The sequence below is a fragment of the Hypanus sabinus genome, chromosome 5, assembly GCF_030144855.1.
Source record: "Hypanus sabinus isolate sHypSab1 chromosome 5, sHypSab1.hap1, whole genome shotgun sequence".
In the NCBI taxonomy this organism is placed as follows: domain Eukaryota; kingdom Metazoa; phylum Chordata; class Chondrichthyes; order Myliobatiformes; family Dasyatidae; genus Hypanus; species Hypanus sabinus.
The window spans coordinates 11,761,132-11,774,738 of record NC_082710.1 but is presented as its reverse complement, the minus strand read 5'-3'; the positions used below and the strand labels follow the sequence as shown (position 1 = coordinate 11,774,738).

The following is a 13,607-nucleotide window of genomic DNA, read 5'->3' as shown; positions in this document are numbered from 1 at the left end:
TCTAATAGGACCAGCAAACTCAAAACCAGTTGCTTCCCCCAAGCTGTCAGACTGATCAACACTTGCATCCACTGATCCACCCCACCACAACCTGATCACCTCTGCTTTATCATTTCCTGTCAGTCATCTTATGTACAGATACTCCTGCACTCAGCTTCACCTTATGTGCAATCAAGCAATCTACATATATAAGCTAATCTTATGTACTTATTGTGTTTTTTCTTGAGTTCCTTATGATTGTGCTTTTTTAAGCTGTATTAAATCTGGAGTAACTCATTTTGTTCTCCTTTACCCTTGTGTACCGAAGAATGACAATAAACAAACTGAATCTTCAATCTTATTAATACGCGGAGCAGATTTACATTCAAGGAGTGGTCGACTGCTGTTCAATCGTGTGTTCATTTTAGTGACATATTGCAAGGAGTGAATAGAAAGAACATTCATTGGACACGATTTTCATTCAGCACGTTTCTGAATGTACCTGTAATAGCAGCGGAGAGGGCTCCTAAGAGATTTCAAACACTTCCTCATTTTCTGCTGCGATATCTGGCGAGAACAAATATCCATCACTTCACCTGTGCAGAGGGGGAATGGTAATCCATCACAAGTCACTATATATTGCAACAGAAAAAAAAATGGAAATGATCAAAGATAAATAGTAGAATGCAAGAGATAACATACTTGCTTTTCTGTGACATGCTTTACAACCTGAATATTATGTAGCTGTGAGATATGTCTGTGTGGGTGTTTGGGAGAGAGTGAGGGATGGCAATTTGTTTTACTGTTGTTCTTTTGTTGTTTATTGTGCTCTGTGTTGTTCTGACAAGCACTGTGGGCATACGGCATGCTACGGTGACGACGGAATTTGAGACAACGTTTGCGGGCTGCCCCAGCACATCCTTAGGTTGTGCTGGTGATGAACCATCAATAACTCACTCAGAGACGTAAGGTGAGATATCGGCTTTTATTGACTGGAAGAAGGAACAAACAGTGAGTGACCACCATACTACATCCTGGAGACTGAGAGGCCGGGCTCAGGCCTTGATCGCCTTTATACCGGGCTCTGTGGGAGGAGCCACAGGAGCAGTCAGCAGGAGGCATGTCCAGACAGGTATATGTAGTTCACTACAGCTGGTTGTTCACACGAACGATGCTTTTCACTGTATGTTTTGATGTATATGTAATAAATGAATCTGAATCTGAATCCAGACTTAAATCTGAAGTTATTACAAGCTACATAACTCTGTTTTGTTCCTTCATCTGCAATAGTCCCAGAATATTTCAACACAAAATAAGAATACACAAAGGAAAATACATAACCTGCTAAATTTTGAAGTAAATAGTGTGAATGTGACCTTAGTTGTACTTTGTCTATTACTGTAAATGTATTACAAACCCTAAATAAATAAATGTAAAAAAGTGTGGGTGCCATGGCAACATAGTGGTTAGCACAATGTTATTACAGTTCAGGGCGTCAGAGTTGGCAAAACAACAAATGCCAGTGATATTAAACCTGATTCTGATTCTGATTTTGAAGGATTAAGATAAGGAATTAAAAGGAAAATCTCATCATTCCCTAACCCACAGTCAGTAGAGTGTCAAATTCTACACCATATCTGACCTGGTGTGAGAGATAAGCGGCAGATCACCCATGTAATGGTGGGGAATCCCAGCGAAGCCAATCCTTCCCTATTGAACTCCAGGCGGTAGAGTAAACTGACTTTCATCAGGACCACCATCGTTCACTCTTTTTCCCACTTCCACCTATCACGTTTTCAGCTCTTCCACCTATCCCCTCCCGGCATCTCACTTCATTCCCCCCACTCTCCACCCACCAATCTTCCCCCTCACCTGATTTCACCTATCACCTGCCAGCTTGTACTCCTTCCCCTCCCTCACCTTCTTATTCTTACTTCTGCCTTCTTCCTTTCCAGTCCTGGTGAAGGGTCTTGGCTCAAAACATTAACTATTTATTCCCCTCCATAGATGTTACCTGACCTCCTGAGCTCCTCCAGCCTTTCCATTTGAAGCTAATCCCTAGTTCATTGCTCAGGGATGTTAAATTTATTATTCTGAGGTATATTTCAGTCTTTGCAGCTCAAGCCTGCATGAAGGTCTGTGTGACATAGCTCACTAAAACAGATCTTCCACTTCTAACATGATAAATTTAGAAATGGAAGATTCTAAATTGATATTATTGTAACAGGTACCTCGCTCGGTGCACTGTTAGGTTAGACAACCACTGTAAATTGTGTCCAGTGTAGGTGTGTTGATAGGCACGTGAGGTAGGGAGGAATAAAAGAAGAAATGCAATTGCTTCAAGCACTGGCATAGACTTGATGGACCAAATGGCCTTCTCCTCTGTGATAAGGAATTATATATGCAACAAGACCCCAGTGGGAATGCTGTGTTGATGAAATGAGATGGCGCTTGGCAGGCAGGAACAGTGTCTGACGTAAACATAGTGAGAGGGAATCAGGATGAGACAGAATCAGCTTGATTATCACTGACAGATGACGTGAAATTTGTTGTTTAGTTGCAGAAGCGCAGAGTAAGATTTAAAGATTACTACAAGTTACTATAAGACTATTCAGAAATTGAACTGTTTGCCAACCAACCTGTTTGGAATAGTGCCATTCTCAAAAGGTTAAATCTGAAACTTATCTGTGCTCTTACGTAATCAAAGAAAATCATTTAAAATATTCTATAAACAGGAGATTCTGCAATTACTGGAAATCCAAAGCTACTCACACAAAACACTGAAGGAACTCAGCAGGTCAGGCAGCATCTTTCAGAGGAATAAACAGTCAACAGAAGGGTCTCAGTCCGAAAAATTGACTGTTTATTCAAAGTTCAAAGTAAATTTATTGCCAAAGTACATTAACATCACCATATACAACCCTGGGATTCATTTCTACTGGGCATATTCAATACATCTATAGAATAATAACCGTAAGAGAATCAATAAGAGACTGCCCAACTAAGACATTCAACCAGAGTGCAGATGACAACGAACTATGTAAATACAAAAAGAAAGAAATTATATATATATAAACAAACAAACAAGCAAGCAAGCAATAATGATTGAGAAAATGAGATGAAGAGTCCTTGAAAGTGAGTCCATTGGTTGTGAAAACATTTCAATGATGGAGCAAGTGATGTTGAGTGAAGTTATCCCCACTGGTTCAAAAGGCTGATGGCTGATGGGTAATAACTCTTCCTAAAGCTGGTAGTGAGAGTCCTGAAGCTCCTGTATCTTCCTGATGGCAGCAGCAAAAGAGAGCATGTGCTGGGTGGTGGAGGTCCCTGATGACGGATGCCAGTTTCTTGTGATAGCTCTTCATGTAGATGTGCTCAATGGTGGTGAGGGATTTGCCCGTGAAGGACTAGGTCGTGTCCACTACTCTTTGTAGGATTTTCCGTTCGAAGGTATTGATGTTGCCTTACCAAGCTGTGATGCTGCCATTCAATATGCCTTCTACTACATATTCCTCTCCTTATGTGCCCCCTGACCTGCTAAAATATTTTATTCTTCTAGTTACCTGCTGCTACTAAAAGGAAGGAATCTTAAAATATAAAGAAAGTTAATTTACAAATTTAAAAATGAGTATGTGTTTCAATTAAAAATACTGTCCTATTATATTGCAAAATCTACTCCTTGTATCCATTGTACAAAGCAAAAAGCTATAAGAATAAAAGTCAGTGTGGAAAAAACTACAGAGGGTTGTAGACTAAGACACAACCTTCCCCACCATCAAAGACAGCTTTAAACCAGAATGCCTCAAGAAGGTGTCATCATTAAGGATGCTCACCATCTAGAAAATGTCTTCTCATTGCTCCCATCAGGGAGAAGGTACAGGATCCTGAAGACGCACACTCAACATTTTAGGAACAGCTTCTTCCCCTCCACCACCAGAGTTCTGAACGGCCAATGAACGCATGATCATTATTCCGCTATTTTAGCTTTTTTTATCACTACTTATTTATTTTTTATATTTCTTATTGTAACTTATAGCATATTTATATTGCACGATACTGCTGCCACAAAACAACAAATTTCACAACATGATGTCAGTGATAATAAACCCGGTTCTGATTCTGATTATTGGAGATTTTTGCCAGGTACTTCAGAGCCGTCTAGAATTACAAAGAACCATTTAGATTTAATATGTGATTCTAGGACATTTGATCTCTGTCTGTAGAAGAATTTTTCCTCAAAACTGCATGCATCTGAGACCGAGTTGATGAAATAATACATTTCAGTTTCTGCCATTATTTATAATCTTCAAAATTCTGCTGGTCCTCTTTAAGCCGTCCACTGGCTTCGTTTAAGGAAATGTCATGTTCCAAGGCTCATATATTTTAAAAGTAAATAAAAAGGACTAAAGATTCTGGAAATCTTAGTATTTGCTTAGGAAAGGATTGTGGCTATGACAGGTTTTAATGTTTTTTAAATTATAGCTAGTAGAAATCTGAAATAAAAATATTCCATTTAATATCAATTTCAGGTAACATTCTGTTAATAGTTAAAAATTGTGTATTTGAGAAATGCGTGCATATTTAAGTTTTCCAAGGTGCAGTCCACTTATGAACTTTAAACACAAAGTGCACTGCAGATGCTGTGGTCAAATCAAAATGTACAAAAAAGCTGGATGAACTCAGCAGGTCAGGCAGCATCCGTTGAAAGAAGCAGTCAACATTTCGGGTCAAAACCCCATGACCCGAAACATTGACTACTTCTTTCAATGGATGCTGCCCAACCTGCTGAGTTCATCCAGCTTTTTTGTACGTCTTCACTTATGAACTTGATAGATATACCTGGAGGAAATCTGTTCAAGATGGAACTACACTACACGAGAATGACCTCCACCCTGTCACAGAGAACAAACGGCAACTGAGAAAGGAGAAACTGAACAACCAAAAGACCCAACCACTCACCACAGCCACCACTCACCCTTGTCCACACTGCACCAGAATATGTGGATCTCAGATTGTCTTCTACAATACCCACCAATAGACAACCCCTTAGGAGAATATCATACTCAACTCGAGTGATTGCACTGCGACTGCTACCACACATATGAAGAACAATTGAATGCATTTATTATTCTGGCTTGAGTCTTAATCATGTTTCCATTTCAAACATGAAGGCAAATAGCTCAAGGAAGGGAATAATAATGGAAAAAATGACAGATATACTCAGAGTAGGCAAAGTGCCATCACAAAAAGAAACAGAAAGTTTTCTGGAAATAGCAGAGTAAAATTGGTGTTGCTAAAGCTAAACTGTGATAACACTAAGAATGGGACTGTGTTGATACTGAGTGCACCTGTTCAACGGTTCTAAACTTAAATCAAGATTCAAGATTGTTTATTGTGTGTAAAGGAGAATGAAATGACTGTTACTGTGGATCCAATGAAGCATAAAAATGTAAGCATAAACTAGACTATAAAAAGCAAAAAAATCCACAATAAATATGAATAGAAAACCAGTTCTATAAACCACACTGTATAAGTAACTGGAGAGAGACTGTACGTACAGAAAGCCACACTAGGTGATGTGTATGTTGTGGTGGGGTGGATTAATAGGTCGATGTGTTGATCAAGACCTTATGTCTTATCAGTTATAAAGATTTAAAGAGTAGATTGCCTTTATTTGTCACGTGAAGATCAAAACATTGAAACATACAGTGAAATGCATCCGTTACATCAAAGATTGAGGATATACTGGGGCAGCCCGCAAGTGTTACCATGCTTCTGACACCATTGATGAACCGTTGCAGATGGGGTTCCGATGCACATACAACTGGCCTGGGTACGAGGTTGGATCTCTCTGTGTGCCATAAAGAAAAGTCAGGGCCTGGGCAGAGTAGGTTTGATTTTGATGCTCTTACAACTGGCCTGGGTACAAGGTTGGATCGCTCTGGGTGCTGAGCTGCTTTGAAGGGCTTGAGAGCAGCTTTGGGCTGGGTGACAAAATCTGGGCCCAGAGCAAGTTGCTGGGCAGTGTGTTGTAGATCTGGGTCCCTTTGCAGCAGCGGGCCCAAGTCCTAATGTAAGGTACCTTACACTGTTTAGAGAATTTAAACACCAGCCCAGATTGGAGGGAAGTGCCAGTTTCACTCAGTCCTCTCTCCAGGGCGCTGGAGCCTTTAGCTGTTCCGTTGTTTGGTTGAATTAAACGCTGGCCCAGATAGACTGAAAAGACAGGGTATCAATCAGGACGAGAGCCAATTTTGCTCATTTTCCATGATGGTCGGCTCCATGGCTCTGAGGCTATGGAGACTGCCCCGGCTGTCGTGCTCTGTGTCCGCTAATATAATGAAGGTTCAAGATTGCTTATTGTGTATAAAACAGAATGAAATGATTATTACACTGGATTCAATGCAGTATGAAAAATCCAATAAGCATAAACTACACAATAAAAACAAAAAACTCCACAATAAATATAAATATGAATCTAATTCTCTAAATCACACTGTAAAAGTATAAGTAGGCCTTGACCCTACTCCAGGCCGCTCCAGGGTTTGGGTCTGAGGACTCAGCTTTGGTTCAGAATCCTATTGTTCGTTTCAACTGTTCGTGTGCCCTTGTATTTTTTTTTCCTTTCTCTTGCACATCAAGTATTAGTCTTGTATTTTTTCCTTAAAATTGGGTTCTTTGGGGTTTTTTGCTTTGTGGCTACCTGTGAGCAAGCAGATCTCAAGGTTGTATAATTTATACATTCTTCGATAATAAATGTACTTGAATTTTGACCAACAGAGCTTGCCCGCAACGCTCAAACCCTAATCCGTATGTCTTCGGAATGTGGGAAGAAACTGGGGCACCCAGAGAAAACCCACGTGGTCACGGGGACAGTGTACAAACTTCATACAGGCAGCTTTAGGGATTGAACCCGAACTGCTACTGCTGAGAAACATTACACTAAGCATTATACTACCACACCACCCTCAGTGTCTTCTAGTGTTTTCTGGCACCTTCACTTTAAGGAGATTATACTGTGTCAATTTAGACTTCAATGACTAATTTACTTAAATACCTTAGCCTCTTTTCTGAAAGGGTTTAGCTATCACTATTTTGAACAATGCAACCTCCTTAGAACCAAGGAGCAGGTGCTTCCAGCTAATGAAGCAGATTAAACATGGTTAATTTAGTTCAAATTGAGCAGATTTTATTTTGAGGGGTATTTTCTAACAGAAATTATAATTCTGCAAAATATTTTGAAATATAAATACTTTTCTTTCAAATTTGAAACTAGGTGGGACTTGCCCCCAGCACATCCTTGGAGTGGACTCAGTGTCTTCATCTCTGTAAATCCAAACCACCGTAACTGTTTTCTAATACCTATATCATTTTTAACCAGTTATCTAGAAACTATAAGTAATGTTTTGTAACTGCATTGATCAGGTCAATTGGGTTAATTAGCTTTACGTGGGCAATGCATTATCTGAAGTTCAGTTTATTGTCATATAACTGTGTACAAATATACCACCAAACGAAACAACTTTCCTTCAGACAGTGCATGTAACTCACACACAATACATATTTGCAGGTTGAGCTAGTGGTGAGAAAGGCAAATGCTATGCTGGCATTCACTTTGGGAGGGCGAGAATATAAAAGCAAGGATGTAATGTTGAGGTTTTATAATGCACTGGTGAGCAGATTTGGGCCCCTTATCTAAGAAAGGATTCACTGAAATAGGAGAGGTTTCAAAAGAGGTTCACAAAAATGATCCTGGGATTGAAAGGCTTATCATATGAGGAGTGTTTGATGACTCTGGGCTAGTATTCATTAGAATTCAGAAGAATGGGGGGGGGATCTCTATTGAATGTTGAAAGGCCTCTATGGTGTGGATTGTTTCCAATGGTGGGGAGTCTAGGACCAGAGGACACAGCCTCAGTATAGAGGGATGTCCATTTAGAATGGAGATAAGAAGGAATTTCTTTAGCCAGAGTGGTGAATCTGTGGAATTCATTGCCGCAGGCAACTGTGGAAGCCAAGTCATTGGGTCTATTCAAGGCGGAGATTGATAAATTCTTGATTAGTCAGGACATGAAGGGTTACAGGAAGAAGACAGGAGATTGAGGCTGAGAGGGAAATGGGTCAGCCATGATGAAATGGTGGAGCATCTTGATGGGCCAAATGACCTAATTCTGCTCCTTTATCTTATGTTAATAAAGTAACATTACCACAAATAACTTAATAAATAATAAAATATATTCCAGAAGTTTGATATTTAGATTTCTCCTGATTAGGTTACTGTCTTAGTTCAAGGATCAGGGATCAACTTTATTTGCCAAATACATTTACACGTTTTAGGAATTTGCCGGGGTGTGTTGGCGTGACATGCAACAAAAAAGAACAATCAATAATTATAAAGAATTATATAAAAATAAGTTGGAGGCTAAAGTACAAATATGGAATAAAATGTGCATAAGTACATAAATACCAGCATGTGTTTACAAGGTAAACAGCCTTATAAAGAGTAGTTGGATCAACATGGACAGTATAAGTTAGCTATTTGATGTTAAGCATCTTGAACTTAGTTTCTTGCTGCTGTCTGAAAAACCTGAGGTTAGCAATAAGTATTCTGGGCCTGGAAAGTGAATATCTATCACTGAACCAAACAGATATCCATTCCACCACTGAATTTATAAACCACCAGTGCTGAGGGAGAACAAGACAAACACTGAAATAAAAATAGTAAGTATTAGAAATACTCAGGAGGTTAGGCAACAACAGATTTAATGTTTCATCAGAAGTGGAAAAGACATGAAATTTGTTAGTTATAAGATGCATCAAGGGCAGCCAAGGATGGATGACATAGTGGCAATGCCTCCCACAAGGTGAGCAGGGTTGCCATGGTGATACACTATATCTGACTAGTATGATGGAAGTTACAGAAAAAAAATAAAACCAAGAAATGGATGATTAAACATTTTGAAATGTACATCACAGGAGTTGTAGCAAATGGAACTGAAAGGAGAAGTTTTGAGAAAATCTTTATATTTTGCTGATCACCTGGTCGACAAACTCCACAGTTCCTGATCACTCCACAGTTTGGTTTCGGTTTGTGATCGACCAAGAGGAGACAGTTTTAAGTTTATGGGAAAGTATTTTTAATTCACTTTGCCTCCTTCTACATAAATGTTAACAAGGAAAGTGCCAGAAATGGCTCATTCCCTTGCTGTAATTCAACACAGTGCTATGTTAAATTTGTCTTCTAGGCTTGAGATTCAGGTTTTCAAACTGTCTGATGTGGAGATGTGAAAAATGCAGAGATTTAACACACTTGTCTCCCATTCTTCTCTGTCATCCCAAGATGAGTGCAATGACATCGGTCTGCCTGACAGAGTTGACATAACACCAACTCGAAAACGACGGCATCGCCATCCACAGCAGAAGACTGAAGAGGCAGAACCCCCGGAAGATTTGCAGGAAAAGAGGTGACACACGTTAGGGGTTTATAATGGGGAAGAGAGTCATCTTTCATCATTTGTAGTGATATAGATGCATTGTACTCCTTTTCTGAAATTTAGTTAAACATAGATCGTAGAGCACTACAGCACAGTACAGGCCCGATGATCCGCAATACTGTGCCGAGCTTCTAACCTACTCTAAAGTCAATCTAACCCTTCTCTCCTACATAGCCTTCCATTTTTCTATCACCCGTGTGCCTATCCAAAATTTTCTTAAATATACATAATGTATCTGCCTCTACTGCCCTTGGCAGGGCCATCCACACCCCCACCATACTCTGTAAAACACTTAACTCTGATATCCTCCCCGCCTATATTTTGTTCCATCACCTTAAAAGTATGGCCCATTGGATTGGCTATCAGGCTATCCGCTTGATCTATGCCTCATTTCACCTTGTACACCTCTGTCAAATTGCCCCTCATCCTCTTTTGCTCCAAATAATGAGGTTTTGCTCTAGTTCACTCAATCTCTCCTTATAAGACATGCTCTCCAATCCAGACAGTATCCTGCTAAATCTCCTCCTCACCCTTTCTAAAGCTTCCACGTCTTTCCTGTAAGAGGTGACTAGAACTGAACACAATATTCCAAGTGTGGTCTGACCAGAGCTTTATAGAGCTGCTACATTACCTCACAGCTCTTGAACTCAATCCCTGACTAATGAAGCACAACACACTATACGCGTTTTAACTACCCTATATTAATTGCGCCTCAGTGGAAATTATTCCAGACTCAGTGCAGCATGCAGATACCATTATATATTTAACCTATGTGGCCAAGGATGAATTTTCCAACTCACTGTTTATTGTTTCATGAACTGAGACTTTAAAATAAAGCCATGAACTGAAAGTCATGTTACAGCTTCTTTAGGGATGTGAACAGGCATTTCATTCTGATTAAGCATCTGTAAGCAAATATCACAGCAGTTTTGAAGCAAAACATTGCACAATTCTTTCAGTGTATAAACGTATTTCACAGGTGAGTTGGATGAATTAGATAATTAATTACCTTGCTGTTAAGCATTGTCAGTGTATTTGATCTAAATTATACTTGTTTAATCTAATTCCCTGGAAAGTGATTGTTCTTTTCAGATCTCCCACAGAAAATATCAACAACTTTCTGATATTCACTATGTTGATATTCTGACATGTATTTGGATTTAACTTGTGAAATATAACAAGTTTATCATGGCCATTCTGGGGAGCTGCAATTTCCCTCTGTCTAGTATATGTTCACTTTATTTTTATTCCAGTTATTCTCAATATTTCAGAGTAACAAAATGAAATTCTATCCATCCTGTGAAGATTAAATGCTAATGCATGTCGTTGGAGTCCAGTCAAGGCTTTGAGCTGTAAAATTCAATTTCAAAGTGCACAATTCTCTTACAGTGTGGGTACCATTTGCACACATTTGTAGCTTATCATACTCGGCACCATGTGAATGAAAGTACTATTATATACTCAATTCAGAATTGTATTCTTGTATTCTAGGAACTATGGTAACCATTTGATCTATTTATTATAGTATTATTTATTTAGTTATATTTTTATTTATTTTTATTTACGCAGTTCGTCTTCTTTTGCACATTAGTTGCGTGTCAGTCTTTAATTTTATTGTATTTCTTTGTTCTACTGGGAATGCCTGCAAGAAAAAGAATCTCAGGGTAGTATATGGTGGCATATACGCGCTTTGATGATAAATTTACTTTGAAATGTTTAGGATGGCGCTACCAAACATGTGCACAGCTCACTGGTAATTCAAAAGACAGGAAGTTTGACAAAACATTACTAATAACACCTTTTCTGAAGTAAATTGTGGTCAACTAACACCACAAACAATGAAGAAGCATGTGGACCTGAAGCTGATTCGAAGGACGGGCCATGAGGGTGCATCACAAAACCAGAGCACAGTGTGTTCAAGACGGGGTCGCAGATGTAGTTAGTATCGCTGTTGGAGCTGGTGTGAGTGATTTGGAAAGGAGTTGGTGAAGAAGAGTTGCGATGCTCGTCCACCTAACCCGGGTTCAAGGTTGAATTGCTCCAAGCGCTGAGCGGATTCAGGCTGGGCCGCCCAGGCATGTTGCTAGGCCCAGTCTGGGTCCTGGAGTGGAGTGCTCGGACCAGTTAAACACTGGTCCAGATAGACTGGAAAGCTGGAGTGTCGGTACTGGAGATGAGAGTCAAGCTGATTTCGCTTATCCTCCTGCAATGTTCATTTGTCTCTCAGTGGTGAACTGCTTCGGCTGCTGTGCTACTGAGACCAAGGCTTGGACCTACTCCGGTTACCTTGGGGAGCGGATCTAAGGACTCAAGTCTGGTTCAGAATACTGTCACTTGCTTCTATTTGGTGCAAGATTGTGTTTGTTTTCTTTCTCTTTCTCTATGCAATGGTTTTGGTCTTTCTGTTTTTTCAGTTGGGCTCTTCAGGGTTCTTGCTTTGTGGCTACCTGTAAGCAAACAAATCTCAATGTCTATAATTTACACCCTACTTGATAATAAATGTACGTTAAGTCTTTGAAAGATACAGAAGAAATTTCCACAAACAGGAGACTTAAAACACACACTCAATGTCTTAGGAACAGCATCTAACCCCTCTGCCAATAGATTTCATCAGGGGTGCTCCGTCCGTCACAATAGACAGGACCTCCTGGTTGCCACCCACTTCAACTCTGCCTCTGGTTCCCATCTAGATATGTCCATACATGGCCTCCTCTACTGCCATGATGAGGCCAATCTCAGGTTGGAGGAGCAACACCTCATCTACCGTCTGGGTAGCCTCCAGCCTGGTGGTATGAACATTGAATTCTCCAATTTCCGGTAATTCCCTCCCCCTCCCCCTTCCCCTATCCTAGGTCCCTCTCTGCCCTTTCAACTTTCTGCTCCTTTATCTCTACAGTTCTTTCCTGCTTATCCCCTCCCCCCTTTATCCTTCCTCTGACTGGTTCTCCACCTGGCACTTCTAGCCCTTCCCTCTCCCCTATCTCTATTACTGGGCTTCGGCCCTCTCTCCCCTCCCCCCCCCGCCATTCCTGATGAAGGGTCTCGACCCGAAACGTTGGCTACTCTTTTCTCCTGCCTGACCTGCTGAGTTCTTCCAGCGTCGTGTACGTATTCTTTGATCCACAGCATCTGCAGTTATATTTTTGTGTTTTGATCTCCATATCGTACTGTCCTGGCTTGCATATAACAGCTAGGATGCAACATCCATGGTCAACTCCAACAAATGGAGGGCCTATTTTTACAATTGAATTTCCTTTTCCATATATATTGCACATCCACACAATTTGGCATTTTCCTTTTAATCAGACTTGGAAGCAGAATTAATAAGCTAATATGGTTATTTGCCTTGCAAGCACATTGCATTACATCATTAAATCACTTATAGCATGAATGCTAACAAACCCATTGTACCAGAGTTAACTGTACATAGACCAAATCTTATTGGTATAGTGCCAACTTAACTTGCAATTCATTTCAGAATAGAGACCATAGGACAGAGGAACAGAATTAGGTCATTCAACCCATCAAGCCTGTTCCACCATTTCATTATGGCTGAATTAATATCCCTGTCAATCTGATTTTCCTGCCTCCTTCCCAAATCCTTTGATGCCCAGACTAATCAAGAGCATATCAACCTCCATTTTAGATATGTAGCCTGGGGAAAAATACACACACAGGACAACAAATACTCCTTCGGGTCTTTTATTCCTTGATCTGTTTTAGATGTTTTAATATAGAAAGAGAGTATCACAATAAAAACAACAAAATGAATTTAAAATATAGTTCCAGCTGCTACAATCTCAGATTAATTTTGGCCCACACACTTGTGTATCAACTAATTATGTACACTGTGTAAAATAAATAAAACAAAAACATACAAAACCAATGTGGTAGTAGCAATTCTAAAAAAACAATACAAACAACATTAAAATCACACCAACCTTGTACCTTATACACAACATCAAAAATATGAATAAATACATGTCAAATTAACTAAGAGATATACTCACTTTGGCACACACGTGCTTATCTTCCAAACACATAATGGATAGACCCTGAAACGAGTTCTCCTCGCTCAAGTTACATGAACAGAGATTAACACATTCACATTACTCTGTTACATTCACATTCGGT

General features: G+C 39.8%; 1 protein-coding gene and 1 long non-coding RNA gene across 3 annotated transcripts in view; one reads left to right on the top strand and one right to left on the bottom strand.

The window, feature by feature from the left end:
* Positions 1-1,101, bottom strand: part of LOC132393924 (uncharacterized) — a 73,876-nt gene extending 72,775 nt beyond the window's left edge. The window contains exons 1-2 of the long non-coding RNA XR_009512104.1: positions 937-1,101; positions 482-611 (exon numbers count right to left, since the gene is read on the bottom strand). This is a non-coding gene — a long non-coding RNA (uncharacterized LOC132393924). The remainder of the gene's footprint in view (positions 1-481; positions 612-936) is intronic.
* Positions 1-13,607, top strand: part of xrcc4 (X-ray repair complementing defective repair in Chinese hamster cells 4) — a 388,378-nt gene that overhangs the window by 267,234 nt on the left and 107,537 nt on the right. Inside the window, exon 8 of one of the 2 annotated variants that reach the window (XM_059969364.1) lies at positions 9,320-9,443. The exons of the other annotated variant lie outside the window; for it this stretch is intronic. Within the exon in view, the coding sequence (XP_059825347.1) occupies positions 9,320-9,443 (124 nt within the window). The remainder of the gene's footprint in view (positions 1-9,319; positions 9,444-13,607) is intronic. 2 annotated transcript variants of the gene reach the window in all.